The sequence below is a fragment of the Thalassophryne amazonica genome, chromosome 7, assembly GCF_902500255.1.
Source record: "Thalassophryne amazonica chromosome 7, fThaAma1.1, whole genome shotgun sequence".
Lineage (NCBI taxonomy): Eukaryota > Metazoa > Chordata > Actinopteri > Batrachoidiformes > Batrachoididae > Thalassophryne > Thalassophryne amazonica.
In genome coordinates, this window is record NC_047109.1 from 75,850,395 (window position 1) to 75,867,193 (window position 16,799).

The 16,799-nt window shown below is 43.3% G+C and overlaps 1 protein-coding gene across 2 annotated transcripts in view; it reads right to left on the reverse strand.

Annotated features, from left to right (window-relative positions):
* ephb6 (eph receptor B6) overlaps positions 1–16,799 on the reverse strand; it is a 105,322-nt gene that overhangs the window by 27,789 nt on the left and 60,734 nt on the right. For both annotated transcript variants that reach the window (XM_034174570.1, XM_034174571.1), the window contains exons 4-5: positions 12,721–12,890; positions 12,329–12,624 (exon numbers count right to left, since the gene is read on the reverse strand). In XM_034174570.1, coding sequence (XP_034030461.1) covers positions 12,329–12,624; positions 12,721–12,890 — 466 coding nt within the window. The remainder of the gene's footprint in view (positions 1–12,328; positions 12,625–12,720; positions 12,891–16,799) is intronic.

A 16,799-nucleotide genomic window follows, 5' to 3' on the forward strand; every position in this document is an offset into this window, starting at 1 on the left:
CGGGAGGAACTGGTCAATGACCTGAAGAGAGCTGGCACCCCTGTTTCCAAGGTTACTGTGGGTAATACACTAAGACGTCATGGGATAAAATCATGCATGGCACGGAAGGTTCCCCTGCTTAAATCAGCACACGTCCAGGCCTGTCTTAAGTTTGCCCATGAACATTTGGATGATCCAGAGGAGTCATGGGAGAAAGTTATGTGGTCAGATGAGACCAAAATAGAACATTTTGGTCTTAATTCCACTCGCCGTGTTTGGAGGAAGAAGAATGCTGAGTACCATTCCAAAAACACTGTCCCTACTGTGAAGCATGGGGGTGGAAGCGTCATACTTTGGGGGTGTTTTTCTGCACATGGGACAGGACGACGGCACTGTATTAAGGAGAGGATGACCGGGGCCATGTATTGCGAGATTTTGGGGAACAACCTCCTTCCCTCAGTTAGAGCACTGAAAATGGGTCGTGGATGGGTCTTCCAACATGACAACGACCCAAAGCACACAGCCAGGATAACCAAGGAGTGGCTCCATAAGAAGCATATCAAGGTTCTGGAGTGGCCTAGCCAGTCTCCAGACCTAAACCCAATAGAAAATCTTTGGAGGGAGCTCAAACTCTGTGTTTCTCAGTGACAGCCCAGTAACCTGGCTGATCTAGAGAAGATCTGTGTGAAGAAATGGGCCAAAATCCCTGCTGCAGTGTGTGCAAAACTGGTGAAAAACTACAGGAAACGTTTGACCTCTGTAATTGCTAACAAAGGCTACTGTACCAAATATTAACATTGATTTTCACAGGTGTTGAAATACTTACTTGCAGCAGTAACATACAAATAAATTATTAAAAAAATCATACATTGTGATTTCCGGATTTTTTTTTTTTTTTTGGATTATGTCTTTCACAGTGGACATGCACCCAAGATGAAAATTTCAGACCCCTCCATGATTTCTAAGTGGGGAACTTGCAAAATCGCAGGATGTTCAAATACTTATTTTCCTCACTGTAAGTAAGGCCACTCCTACTTACTCTCTGTGTAATTTGGAGTTACGTTAGGAAGGGCATCCAGTAAAACTTGTGCTAAATCAACATGTAGATCCACCTCAGATCTTTTGTGGCGATCCTGAGTGAAAACAAGGGAGAAATTGAAGGGATTTACTTTTTAAGAACATAAGTATTTTATATTTTATCAGATTATTGCATTCTGTTAGATCAATTTGAAACCTATTTTGGCATTTCTGGTGTCCTCCCACTTCCAAAAGACATGCAGGTTAGGTGAATTGGAAACTTTAAGTTGACCATAGGTGTGAGTGAGAGTGTGGCTGCATTTGTATGTCTATATGTGACCCTGTGATAGACTGGCATCCTGTCCACAGTGTACCCTGCCTCGCACCCTATGAGTGCTGGGATAGGCTTCAGCCACCGTGACCCTTAATTGTGACCTTCTTTATCATATGAAGCTAAAAATGTATTTTTTGATGCAGGGAGAGTGCTCACTCTTCAGTTTCATCTCAAATTATTTACTGAAATGTCATATTTTCTGGCTTGTCATACACTACTACTACTTTCTACTTTTGAACTCTGATAAGAGTGAAATGATGGTTCTTGGTCCAACAAGACATCTGCATCAATTTGATCAGCTAGTGCTTAGCCTAGGTTCATGTGTTATACATCATACTGACAAAGTGAGGAACCTTGGGGTAATTTTTGATCCTACATTGTCTTTTGACCTCCACATTAGGGACATTACGAGGACTGCTTTCTTCCATCTAAGCAAAGATTCGTCCTATCTTGTCTATGGCTGATGCTGAGACTCTGATTCATGCTTTTGTTTCTTCTAGATTGGACTACTGTAATGCTTTGTTTTCTGGTTTACCACAGTCCAGCATCAGGGGTCTTCAACTGGTTCCAAATGCTGCTGCCAGACTTCTGACACGAAGCAGAAGGTTTGACCATATTACGCCGGTTCTGGCATCTCTTCATTGGCTTCCGGTCTGTTTGAGATCGGATTTTAAAGTATTACTATTGGCCTGTAAAATTGTTCATGGACTGGCACCCCCCTATCTGGCCGGCCTGGTTGAGTCCTATGTGCCGGCTAGGGCTCTGCGTTCACAGGGTGCAGGACTATTGTGTGTCCCGAGGATGAAGAAAAAGTCAGCAGGTTACAGAGCTTTCTATCACCGCGCCCCAGCTCTGTGGAATGATCTGCCTGCGCAGATATGACAGTCGGACTCTGTGGAGACTTTTAAAGCCAGGCTGAAGACACATTTGTTCTCGCTGTTTTATCATTAGTATTTTATATGATTGTGTCTTTTTTTATTCCTTTTATTTATTTTATTTCTTTTTACCTTTTTATGGTTAAATTTTTTTTATTGTGTTTTAATCTTATTTCATTTTATTCTGCTTTTAAATTATGGTTGTGAAGCACCTTGGCGCGATTAGTTGTGATTTGGCGCTACAGAAATGAATAAATTATTATTATTATTATTATTACTACTACTTGAAGTTTTCAGTTCAGAAAGCTGCTGCTACAGTGCTAACAGAAGAAAATATGATCATATTACCTCAATTTTAGCCTCATGCCATTGGCGTCCTTTTCATTGTTTAAAGTTCTGTATTCAAAGCTATGTGTAGGATTGAGGGTCATCTTGACTCGAGGTCAGGTTGCATTATGCCGTCGCCAGTCATGATTTTGTTTCCTTTCACATTTTCTCTTATTTGGTGATGGAGTTTGTGCTTCATTGCCTTCTCTTATGTTAAACATTAAGTATGATCCTCTGTTTCACAAATTTAAGGTTCTTACACTTGTGTAGTGGAAAGCTGTACCAACATTCAGCATCCTAAGTTTGCATCAAGCAGAGGTCATGAAATTTCTTCAAAAGAAGAAATTCAACACAGCAAGGCCTGGTATATCTCCAGGTGTCAAAGGGAGACCCTCCGAGCCAACACAGGATGGCTCGGTGTCATAAACCCCCATCCTTTCCAGGATTTAAGATTCGCTACATAAGCCAGATGTTTTCAGCTCCTCCCATTAAAAAAAAAAAAAAAAAAAAAGACCACAGAAAGACATATCTGCCCCCAAAGATTCTAGAAATATGTCTTTACGACAAGATTCAAGTAAAGCACTCACTGAAGAACTGCCATCAACTTGTTGATCACAGTCCAGTTTTTCTGGTCAAAATTGACCCCAAATTGACAGAGTTCACATTTTGTGATGAAATCCAAAACCCAGTCCCTTCCAGTCCATGGAACAAGCGTGACCCCTGTTGGACAAATTGGGGAAGGGCGTGTGACCAACTCGTGCAGTGTTAAGCCGCGTTCACACCGGACGCGATCTGACGCTAGAAATTCGCGTGGGTCGCCAGGCGACGGACGCGCCTCCTTCGCCCGGTGTGTAGCTCTGCTTGGGTGGACTTTCGCTGCGAGAATTCGCCCTGGTGCGTCATCAAATAGGAGGAGCTTCCATTCCGCTCGCCGGCTCCGGTTGTCAGTCAAGCTAACATGACGGACCTTGATCACATGGAGCGAGTTGCTGTGGAAAGCTCCCAATACAGAGAGTATCATTATTTGCTCCAGGAGCTGTGTCTGGGTGACGGCCGCTTTCAGCGGTCATTCCATCTCTGCGGGACCCAGTTTGAGGATCAGCTGTCCCGTTCGTGCGCGCACATGTAAATAATTAATTTAAAAAAGAAAAGAAAGAAACTCCGCTGCTTGCTGCAGCTGGCTCTTCCCCCAAAAAACTCTGTCATAATTGTGTTTAGAAACCAGTCACCATTTGCTTTATTATACATCTGTGTAGTTAATAAGTAAAATAATCTCCGGAACGATTCGCGCGCGCACGTAAAAGAAAAAGAAAAGGAAAAAGCTCCGCTCCCGCTGCTGCAAGTAGGGCTGCTGCTCGCTCCAAAAACTGTCATAATTGTGTTTAGAAACCAGTCACCATTTGCTTTATTATACAGCTGTGTAGTTAATAAGTAAAATAATCTCCAGGACGATTCGCGCGCACGCGCACGTAAAAGGAAAAGAAAAAGTAACTCCGCTCCCTGCTGCTGTGGTGCTGCTGTTCGCTCCAAAAACTCTGTCATGATTGTGAAATAAAGGACAAAAGAGACATAAGTCCTGCTCACAGGCTGCTACCAGATACAGGACATGTTCACATCTTCAGTCAAACTCCAGACATCTCCACGTCACTACATATTCAGTCCCTGATTGGTCATCGCGATGAGACAAAAAAGTTCAGATTTTTGAACTTGGGGAGGAGGGCAACACGACGTGACGCGACGCAATATCGCGCCACAAATGCGCAAAACGCTCAAAATCGCTTCACTCGCATCGCTTCACTCAAGTCGCTTCACTCGCGTCCATCGCGTCACGCTGCACGGTTTGGCGCCAAAACGCGTCCTTACATAGGGATTACATGGGAACCTGTGGCTGCAGTCGCTCGCGTCGTGCCCGGTGTGAACACGGCATTAAAGTGTAACCACGTTCAAAGAATGCATTTTATTGTTGTAACAGAAAAAAGAAAAGTAAAAGAAACAACATGTGACATTTATTCTTACACATGATATATATATATATAGTATTTTGTACTTTGATTATAGACTGTAGGAAGTTTATCAAGTGTCTTTTCATATAATTGTGTTGTGTGGAATCTCCACGGAAAACCTTGTTTACTAGAGTTTGCAATACAAGACTTGCTTGGTTTGTAAGTGGGAATTTAAGAATAACAGATGCTGATTTATTAGAAAACTAGACAAAGGAACGAAGTACAGTACCCAGAATTCTTGGGGGTGAAGCTTTTAACCCTTTAAAAGCAGGTGCCCCCAGGGAATCGGGCTCTTTGCTCTTACTTCCTTTTTTCCTGTTTCTCTTCTCTCTTACGCACCGATCTCTTCTTGGGTCCAGACGCCGCTTCAGCCGTCAAGATTTATGACGGCTGAGGCATTTAAACCACGTGCTGTTTAAAAGTTATTTCTTGTTTGTGCGCGCCAACAAGAAATTACTTTTTCCTTTTGCTACTAACTTTTTCAACTTTTGTAAAGTTAAACGTGCAGGCGCATTTAACTTCCTTTGATGATTTTTCGCATTAAAACCTTTTTCTTCTTAAACTCCAAATTCCTCTCGTGAACATTTTTCTCACAAAGTCAACTATTTTTGTATTGAGTTTTTGATTTGACCCAGCTTTCAAAGACGACAATGAAAGACGAATTTTAGATTTTTTTTTGGATAGAGAATAAAGACACTCAAACCTTTATTCTGACGATCCCAGACTACAAGCGCTGCAGAGATAAAAACATCCAGGTCAGCTGAGACGTCAACAGTGATTTGAACTGCCGCCGCAAGTCACAGCATAACAACGGAAAGCGTCCCCGTTGACCAACGAATCCGGGCGGGATGACCGGCAGAGTCTCTTTGTCAAGTTCCCTGAAGCAGCTGTGTGACAGACGGCTCACTGACTGAAAAGTAGACGATTCCAGCACCTGAGCTACAGAGACCGATCTGCGCAGGGCCTCTAAAGTAAGACCAGGCTATGGTGTCAGATAAAACAGAGTGACTTTCAATAACTCTATCCACCAGTATTAACAATATCTCCTTTTAATAAATACTAAGGTAAATTCCCTGCTGATTAGGATGAAATTCATTCTTAAACTCCCACTACTAAACCAAATTATCTGAACGTCATATAATCATTGCTCATTAACTCCTGCCTGAGTTAAATAAATATCTTAAATGTGTGAAGTTGTCTGTGATTTTGTATAGTTTTACAGAGGGTGTCTGATCTGCCCTGCAGAACGTACGACTGAAAGATTGAGACTGAGTAATTAAATTGAGACTGATTAATTAATGAATGTTTAAATTAAAGTACCTATGCTTCAAATAGGTGGTGCCCTTCTTCAAGGTAAAATTATGACAAGTGATAATTTAAAATATCCTAAAACACACATTATATTCTTCCTGATCCTGCTACACTTGTTAGCCTGCATTAGCAACCAGAAGACAGTGTATAAGGGAGCAACCATTTGTTCCTCTTCTTTTTGCTTTTGCTGCAAAATTCAAAAGATGGTGAAGTAGTGCATGTCCCTTTTGGGCTACTCTGTTAACATAGTGCAACATGGCAGACTCCATGAGCGGCCCCACTCCCATATAGATATTATGGGCTCATTTTAAGCTCATGAAAACACATTGATTTGTTTGCTGCAGGTAATTACAGTAATGAAGGTTATATCTCATTTCAGCTAACAAAAGTCCCTAAATCCTATAGACAGTCACTTTGAACCTAAATGCTGTGCCACACTCTGACAAACAGAGCAAAAGGACTAGTTTAAGTATTTAAATATTTTGTCTGTTAGCAAATTCGTCAATCTCCTGTGGAGTTGGGGTAGTAATGTCCAGAAGGAAGCAGAAGGATTTCCCAGTTTGCACACAAATATGCTACATTTGAGTGGAGTTTGGCAGTCTGAAAGCATGATGTCACGTTTCATCACTCAAATAACTACACCGCATCTCCTTGCTAGGAGAATGAGAGAGAGAGAGAGAGAGAGAGAGAGAGCTGTCTATCTCTTCAAGACATGGAGCTGTATTTACTGTGTCAGTCCTTTCTCTGCTAGTGTTGGACTTTTGGCCAATCAGAAGGCCAGAATGAACTGTAGGACACCTGCAGGAAAAATAAAAGCAGAGGACAAAATGGCAAACAACTATGCAGGCAGCAGGAAAGCTCTGCCTAAGCTCTGCTCAAAGTTTTGAACATGCACAAGACTTTCTGATAAACTTGGCAGACATCAGCTCACAAGGAACTCATTTTGCAGATGGGAAAAGGACTTTTATGTGATAAAAATGAACATAAACGTATAGAATCGGTTCCTCATATGCTTCCTTGATCCGTCACAGTGACTGAGAAGATTGTGAAAAGCCATAGGTACCTTCCTGTACTCTTTGTTCTCAGAAAGTAGTAATACTTTTTGTTCAAAGGTAAAAACAAAAAGGAGTCGGCAAACACCAGTGATCGCTTTTCATGCCGCTATTCTCTGGGATTGTCTGCCCGCTGAGATAAAACAGCTTGATTCCTTCAAGTCCTTTAAATCCAGACTGACTGCACATCTGTTCTTGCTAACGTGTAATTAGCTGTAGTGTGTCCTGAAATATTAAGCAGCCAAATGCATTTAAATGAAGAAAAAAAATCCTCTTAGTAATCATTGTGTTTGACTGTTGTTTGCTGAAATGAATGGAGGTTATGATGGCACACATCCAGTAAGTGAAAATAACTGTCAGTTAACATAAAGCAAATGTTCTCTTTGTGCCTTTATGTGTTTTAAGTGCTACAACAGAAGAATTTAGTCTGCCGTTGCATGTAATTACAGCTTCCATATAAATTATAAACTCACAGCAGCCTTTTATTTGATACTTTGTGGTGTGGTATTTAATTTAAGAACAAAATGTTCCGTTTTTTGCATTCATTTGCTCCACTTTCTGCTGAGATCAAGAATTGTTTACTATTAATAATACTTGAGGGTTGCATCTACCCCTTTTATGACATTCCCAATACAATATCTGTCCCAAGAATCCACAATGAACTGATCAACAGAATAGGCTGAACCAAAAATTCGGAGCGGCTCGGACGATTATTCATAGACTTTTCAGCGTGGGCTCTGCGCCGGTTTGAGCGATGATTTTTCAGTAAATATCCGTCACGTGCAGGCAAACGTAAGTGGCTGCAGATGTAAAGCAAAAGAGCATGAACACATTTCACAGCTGACTTGGCAGGATTGGAGGATTAATTTTAGCTGAACTTTGAAGGCCCCAAAAAGTCAATCCAACATGACCATTTTAGTCATTTGTACATTTACTGGCACATGTCCGCATAAAGTGGAAGCAGCTGCAAAATATCAAAAGAAGCACTTGTGAGCGTATTCATGTAAGGAGATGTACCAAACCCCCATAAACTCCTCTTACATTACACCTTCAGAACTTTTCTGCCTGCTCACTTCTTTCATTAACTTGCATCCTCTTATCTTTCACTTCCCTTCGTTTGCTTCTCCCCCTGCGGTTTCTGTCACTTGTTCACAGACGAGTGGCCATTACATCGCTTTGACCTAAATGTGTCACATCGCGGCGCTCACTACTGCTTTCTCCCTCTCTTCCCCTGGCCCTCCTCGTGCTCTCTCCCTATATCCTCCTGTCCGTGGATGGCTGTTTTATAGTGAACACATTCATGAACTAATGATCCAAGATCTGCTGTGGCGACTCCAAGTGAATCTATCTATCTATCTATGCAGAGAGAGAGAGAGAGAGAGAGAGAGAGAGAATTAGGAATTGCAAGGGATCAGAAGGATGAACTGAGGACAGCTATGAAGAGGATGAAGAGTGGAAAGGCAGCTGGACCAGATGACATTCCAGTAAAGGCATGGAAATGTTTAGGATGGATGGCAGTAGAGTTTTTAATCAGACTGTTTAATAAAATCTTGGAAAGTGAGAGGATTCCTGAGGAGTAAAGAAGAAAGAAGAAGTGTGCTGGTTCCAGTTTTTAAGAACAAGGGTGATGTGCAAAGCGGCAGTAATTGCAGAGACGTAAAGTTAATCAGCTACAGTATTATGGGAAAGAGGTGAAGATATGCAAACAACAATACAGTTTCATGTTGAGAAAGAGCACTACAGATGCAATGCTTGCTCCAAGAATGCTGATGGAGATGTATAGAGAAGGCCAGAAGGAGTTGCACTGAGTGTTTGTGGATTTGGAGAAAGCATATGACAGAATGCAGAGGGAAGGATCGTGGTATTGTATGAGGAAGTCTGCAGTGGCAGTATGTGAGGGTGGTGCAAGATATGTAAAAGAACAGTGCAACGGTGGTTAGATATGCAGTCGGAATGACAGATGCATTCAAGTTGGAGATGAGATTACATCACACCCCCATCACACTCGAGGCCAAATGAGGACGAATGGTGTCCTAATGAAAGGCCAACCCATGTTCCGAAAGTGTCCAGGTACATTCAAGGATGTTGGACAGCATTCTGAGAGCAGTCTAAACAGTTGGACAGATTCCTGTGGCTGACCAAAATGTTTTGCACATGTGCAAAAACATTTGAGGTGCAGTCCAGGTGGAAAAATATCGAATGGCGGTCAGAGTGCAGTCTGACCGAAAATGGCATTTGAAGCATTCTGATTGCGTTCAAGTGGAAGTTTGAAATGATCTGCCATTTACAATGCTGCCTGAATGCCACGACTGTGCCTGAATGCACCACAAGTGCACCTCAAGTACTGCTGGATTATATTTCCTGCTCCTGCACTCGGACCTCACTTGTACAGCAATGTAAGTGCATTCGTCATGTTCACACTGCATTCTGACAGCTGTCTAGATGATCCTAATGTGTTCCATATACGTATATTCATACTGCATTTGGACTAACGAGATTGGACAGTAATCTGTGGACTATGATGTTTTCAGATGACACTGCAATAGAGTAGAGAGCAGGTTGAGACAAGCTTGGGGAGGTGGAGATACACTCTGGAGAGAAGGGGAATGAAAGTCAGCAATAGCAAGCGTAAGTATAAGTGTGTGAATGAAATGAAAATGAACCTGGTGGAATAGCGCGGTTACAAGGAGTAGAGGTGGCTAAGGTGAATGAATTTAAATATTTGGTGTCAGGTATCCAAAGTAATGGATAGTGTGGTCCAGAGTGCAGGCAGAGTGGAGTGGGTGGAGAAAGGTGGCAGTTTTCAATTTTAATTTTTTTCAATGTATTATCAGAAATGCGTAGAGGTGTGGAGGGACTGTCTTGGATGACACATCTCTTCAACACTACATGGAGTTCTGGGACAGTGGCAAAGGAGTGGCAAACTGGGGTGGTGGTCTCCATATTTAAAAAGGGGACCAGACAGTGTGTGCCAACTACGGGGCATCACACTACTCAGCCTCCCTGGTAAAGCCTTCTCCAGGGTGCTGGAAAGGAGGGTTTGGTCGATAGTTGAACTCAGATTGAAGAGGAACAATGCAGGTTCCATCCTGGCTGTGGAACAACTGACCAGCTCTTCACTCTCACAAGTATCCTGAAGGGTTCCTGGGAGTATGCCCATCCATTCTACATGTGTTTTGTGGACTTGGAGAAGGTGTATAATCGGTTACCCTGGGAGATACTGTGGGAGGTGCTGTAGGAGTATGGAGTGAAGGGGTCCCTTCTCAGTCCCATCCAGTCTCTGTACTCACAAAGTGAGAGCTGTGTTTGGGTGCTCGGCAGTAAGTCAGACTCATTTCCGTTGGGGGTTGGCCTCTGCCAGGGCTGCGTCTTGTCACCAATCCTGTTTGTGATATTTATGGACAGGATATCGAGGCGTAGTCAGGGGGCGGAGGGTTTCCAGTTTGGTGGGTTCAGGATCTCATCACTGCTTTTTGCAGATGATGTGGTCCTGTTGGCTTCATCGGCCTGTGACCTCCAGAACTCACTGGGTCTGTTCGCAGCTGAGTGTGAAGTGGCTGGGGTGAGGATCAGCTCCTCTAAATCTGAGGCCATGGTGATCAGCAGGAAATTGATGGATTGCCTACTTCATGTAGGGAATAAGGCCTTGCTCCAAGTGAAGGAATTCAAGTACCTCGGAGTTTTGTTCATGAGTGAGGGGACAGTGGAGCGTGAGATTGGCTGTAGAATCAGCGCAGCATGGATGGTATTGCATCCACGCTATCGTACTGTAGTGATGAAAAGGGAGCTGAGCCAAAAGGTGAAGCTCTTGATCTATTGGTCAAGCTTCGCTCTTTCACTCACCTCGTATGTCATGACCAAAAGAACTACACCGCAGGTACAAACGGCTGAAATAAGTTTCCTCAGGAGGGTGTCTGGTGTCTCCCTCAGAGATAGGGTGAGAAGCTCAGTCATCCGTGGTGAACTCGGAGTAGAGCCGCTGCTCCTTCGTGTTGAAAGGAGCCAGTTGAGGTGGTTCAAGCATCTGGGTAGGATGCCCCCTGAGCAACCTCCCTAGGGAGGTGTTCTAGGCATGTTCAGCTGGGAGGAGACCCTGGGGAAGACCCAGGACTAGGTGGTGAGATTATATCTCCACACTGGCCTGGGAATGTCTCAGTATTCCTCAGTCACAGGTTAATGTAGCCCAGGAACGGGAAGTTTGGGGTCCACCGCTGAAGCTGTTGCCCCATGACCTGATCCTAGATAACCGGTTGAAGATGAGTGAGTGATGGATATCAAAAATGCTGTCAATCAATCAATCAATCAATTTTTTTTTATATAGCGCCAAATCACAACAAACAGTTGCCCCAAGGCGCTTTATATTGTAAGGCAAGGCCATACAATAATTATGTAAAACCCCAACGGTCAAAACGACCCCCTGTGAGCAAGCACTTGGCTACAGTGGGAAGGAAAAACTCCCTTTTAACAGGAAGAAACCTCCAGCAGAACCAGGCTCAGGGAGGGGCAGTCTTCTGCTGGGACTGGTTGGGGCTGAGGGAGAGAACCAGGAAAAAGACATGCTGTGGAGGGGAGCAGAGATCGATCACTAATGATTAAATGCAGAGTGGTGCATACAGAGCAAAAAGAGAAAGAAAGTGCATCATGGGAACCCCCCAGCAGTCTACGTCTATAGCAGCATAACTAAGGGATGGTTCAGGGTCACCCGATCCAGCCCTAACTATAACCTAACTGTCATATTTAGCAAATGACTGTGGACACCAAATGACTGTGAACACTTCTATCAGTTACATTGTAGAAAAAATTATTTTGAATCAGATCACTTAAAAGACCTGTGCAAGCACTTAGAGTTCATACTGAACACCCACCACATGGGACTACAATGGTCAACATTAGGCTGACATTCAGAAGTGCTTGCATTAATCTGTTAAGTGCACAAATAAATTCATGGCAATTTTCCACAACAAAAAATATGCACCAGTCAGCCATGACAATCGCACAAATGTGTGGTTATCAACTATTAATTCTCCCACACTTGTCCCCTGATTAATAAATACCACTTGCATATTAACAAATCCTTCAGGAAGCACTTTTTTGGTTTCAGAAAAGCTCATGATGATGGACTCAAAGGAGCTGTGGATGGGTGTTTTGAGGGTGAAACTTTGAACTTCTGCATGAGAGCACTGCAGAACTCCCAAACAGATGGGAAACATGAATCAGGAGATAATGAAGGAGCCCAAAGAAAGTATGGAATATAAATTTTCCATATTGCACTATATGGTTCATAGCACAAAAATTCCAGAAGAATAACGGATAAGTGTTCTTTACTTTGTGCATTTAATCAGCTTTGCAAAACTCATACAGTTATTAACACTATGCATGCCAGTGTGCATATAAAACACCTGTATTTCAATCACTGCTGCATCTACTTACCCAAACAGGCAGATCTATTAATATTTGGTTCATAGCCTTCGTCACAGACGCACCCTCCAACAGGCACCATCCACTCTCCTTCAGTATTGCAGTGCATGCGAGGGGCTGCGACTCCTTGTGGCTTACTGTGGGGGACGCACGTCCCACTCACAGGCACTAATGCGGTTGGTTCTGCCCCCGAGGGAGTCGCTGGGTAGGATGCCAAGTAGAGGTTGGTAGCAGCACAGCGCCGGTAGAAGATAGACACACCCATCAGGGAAACACAAGCTCCACTGTCAACAATGGCGAGGACAAATCTGTAACAAGGGTCAGATGTCAGGAAGCAGAGCAGTGGGACCATGTGGAGTGAGGATATTCATAAAACATGAACAATAAGTGTAGTAAATGGTTACCCGCTGCGTTTCAGCGGGGCAAAGCTCCGTGTCTTAATGTTGATCCGGCTGTATCTGTTGGGTTGGTACTGGTGCGGTGAGCTGGGCTCCACCTTGGAGAAACTCTTATCTGCTGCTATGGTGTCGATCTTCACCCATCCCTCCCTGGTCTCCTTCTCTGAGCTGGATGGCTGCGGTGGGGACAGGGTGGAGCGGACCGGAGAGAGCCAAAGAACAGTAAGAATGTGTGGTTGACAGCAAGAAAAATGGAAATTACTGGTTTGCAGATGTATCACGTAAGATTGGATCGGAAATACAGAGTGGAATCAAAACAGAAAAGTTTTTCTTTTTTTGCAAATCTGTGAAGTACTTTACTAGGGAGAGTAAATATTGACTTAAATCTATGTTTTCCCAATGTGGGTTTGTGCTCAAATCTTCCACTTTCAGGGCAGCGATGCTTCCTGTTTTTCTGATTCCTCATCAGGCTTTGATTTGCATTTTTAAAAAGCGTCTCACTTCCCTCAGGAGAAACGCATTCATCTTTACCAACACTGCCTCCCCTCCCACCAGGGCTGTGGCTTCACGTGGCAGCTGGAGCAACTTAGAAGTTCAAAATGTACCCATTAAAGACAAAAAAGAGAACATAAATGAATAAATAAAATACACAGTTAGGGTTCCTCAGTATAAACCAGCTCCTGTGTGATGAGCTGTCAGGTTTTTCCTTGGATCGCGTGAAATGGTCATACTCATTCATTTTATGGCTTAAAGATGCAATTATTCAGGCTGATGTGACATTTTTAGAAACCGCAGCGGCACATTTTCACATTCTCTAAACCTGAGTCACTCATGAGTGTGTGCCCGAAAAGACCAACCATGGCTGCTGCTCTTCTTTGCTAGAAAAACGACAGCAATTATACAATCTCTCATTTTACAACAAGAAGAGGTTCTGATGTTAACATGACCGTTAAGAATATTTCATTTACTCTGCTTAATGATTTTTTTTGAAAGGTGTTTGTTACAAGCAGTTTTCAGTAATGCTAAAAAAAAAGCTGTAAAAACAGCAACAACAAAATTAATTCAGTTTTGATTGAATGCATTAAAATCAGACAATCTGAACATTAAATTGCTTTTTAAAATCCTCTTTGTGTTGTGAGGATGCTGAAAAGGCCTTCACAAATGAATGAATGAACGATTAATTTGGCTGTTGTTTAAACGCATTAAGAGCATGTTTGGGTTTTTGTACATTCATTTTTGTACAACATAAATTAGTTGAGATTGGATGGCTTGGATTAGGTCCCTGATGCTTGATTGATCCAATTTCCCCATGAGCCCACATTATCTCATCAAAATAATACGACAGCAGGCACTTCGTCACATTTGCAAAGAAAATTAAAGAATGAGCACATGTATTATTTTGCTATACCTGCTTACTCCATTCAAGGGTCACAGGGGGCTGCAGCCTATCCCAGCAGTCACAGGACGTGATGCAGGGTAAACCCTGGATAGGACGCCAGTCAATCACAGTGCCACATATAGTAGGCTACACAGACAAATTCAGGCTCACCTATGGTCAATTTGAAATACCCAGTTCACCTAACCTGCATGCCTTTGGAAGTGGGAAGAAGATGGAGCACCCAGAGGGAACCCACGCAAACTCCACATAGAAAGGACCAGGTGGGAAGCGATCCCAGGACCATCTTGCTGTGAGGCAACAGCGCCAGCCTAAACCACTGGGCCGCCCTTCAGCATATACATAGAAAAACTGTTTAATATTGGTGGTCTCATGCCTCCCAGAGTTTATACATGTACATGGATGCAAAGGATGTAAAGGAATTTCATACAAGAATACAAAAGTTTCAGCTCTTTGTCTTCAGGAAATCGTCCTCTGTTCCTTCTCTGACAGTGTAGATGTCTGTGGCCTAGACCTAGGTTTAAAGTCCACTCATGCTACCTGTTTGTGTCCTTGGACAAGACACTTCATCTGCATCGTCTCAGTCCACCCAGCTGTAAATGTGTACCAGCCTTGGCTTGGGACGTAACCTGTGCTGGACGAGAGTCCCATCCAAGGGCAATCACAAGCTATCATTCGCTTCATGGTGTGGAATTCGGAGATAAACACGGGCATGAACATTGCCCACAATCCTAGAACAGAAAAAGTTGGGAAGATATGAAAAATAAAAACAAACAAACAAAAAATAAGTCAACTTCCTTATTTACATACAACCTGGTCTCACGGCAACTCGTGTTTCAGCAGCACGAAATATACATTAATCTATTGGTTCGTGATATTGTGACGAAAAGCACCTCATTTTCATCACGGCAGCACAAATTCATTCTAATTCATTCCTTGATGGCTGCACGAAATTAAAAATGAAGCGGGGGTTGGGTGGTTATGGTCAGGGTTGGGGGTAGGAGTAGGGTTAGTAATAGTGAATTAAAAAAAAAAAGTCACAAAAATTTGACTCATTTCGTGACGGGAGGACGAAAAAAAAAACCAAACCCGTGAGACTGGGCTGGTACATAACATGATGTAATTTTAAATGGGTGATGTCAACAGGTCAAGCAAATGCTGTCTTAAAGATTACAACTTTATCAGGGACACCCATGCATTTTTCAGCAAGACAATGTGTGAAGAATGTTGAAAACAGCAATGACCCCCCACCGTTACACTTCTTAAAACATGTTTGCTGGAAGAATGGGACAAAAACACACCTGGAACGCTTCATTTCTTGGTATCCTCAATGCCAAAGTGTCTTTTAAGTGTTGTGGGATGGAATGGCAATTTGATAAAGTGGTAAATGACATAACATCCCAACTTTCTTTTGTAATGTAAATGGACTGCATTTATATAGCGCTTTTCTATCTGCATCAGAAGCTCAAAGCGCTTTACAGTTATGTCTCACGTTCACCCATTCACACAGACACACTGATGTCAGGGTGCTGCCATGAAAAGCGCTCCCTACACACTGGGAGCAACTAAGGGATTAAGGACCTTGCCCCTAGTGATTTTCCGGCCTGGCTGGGTTTTGAACCGAGAAACCTCTGGTCAGAAGCCCAATGCTTTAACCACTAGACCAGGGGTGGGCAACTTATTTCAGAAAGGGCCAAGACGGTGCAGGTTTTCTTTGCAGCCACTGACTCCACCAGGTGATTTCACTGATTAACTGATTCCATCTGCTCAAAGTGATATTAATGAGTGAAATCACCTGGTGGAATCAGTGGCTGTAAAGAAAACCTGCACCCTCTTGGCCCTTTCTGGAATATGTTGCCCACCCCTGCACTAGACCATTACCTCCCCGTGTGTTGCAATGTGTTGCAGGCCTGAAATGCAGGAAGGGAAATAAACGTAAGGCTCGTATCTCATTGGGCTGCAACAGCCTCCAAGTGTCATCCACGAGGAAATTTGCAGAGTTCAGTACAAGGTTCACAGCCATTCACTGTCCCCTCACCTCAGTCACAGAGCGGCGCCCGAGTGTCATTTGATTTGTGACCAGACAAAACATTTTGCACGATAAACTCCCTTGTCAAATCATCAGGCAGGCAGCTCGTACCCCTCACCATGTAGTGTCTGTGACTCAGAATGTGTCCAACATGTGAGACAACTTGTGGGAGCTTGGCACACACTTTTTTTATATGATTGGAGAAGAACAGCACTCCTGGAAGCGGTCAAACAAGTCTAGCAGCCTCCAGCTCGAACAGCTGCTCGAACCGGATTATTGTGTTTACCTTTATATATTTATTTATTTTACTGAGGACAGAAGTGGAAATTAAGCTTAATGCTGCTGGCTGGCGCCCACCCGCCATGCACACGTGGACAGCGTGCTGGATGGACGATGTCAGCATTCTGGCTTCATTCATTTATTTTATTTTTATCGGAACGCTTCCAAAGGATCACAGTGCCCGTGCGTCCTGTCCTGCTCAAGTGCGTCCTGTCAACTCAAGTTTATGCATGGCCCGGCTGTGAATGCACAGTCTGGTTGTGCACGAACGATGGACACATCCTGTCCGGCCACAGAGGAGTGCACAAATTGGATTTAATGTGTTTTTCTCTTTTTATTTAATTTGTTTTCTGAGGACCAGAGTCTAATGCTGGCAGAAAC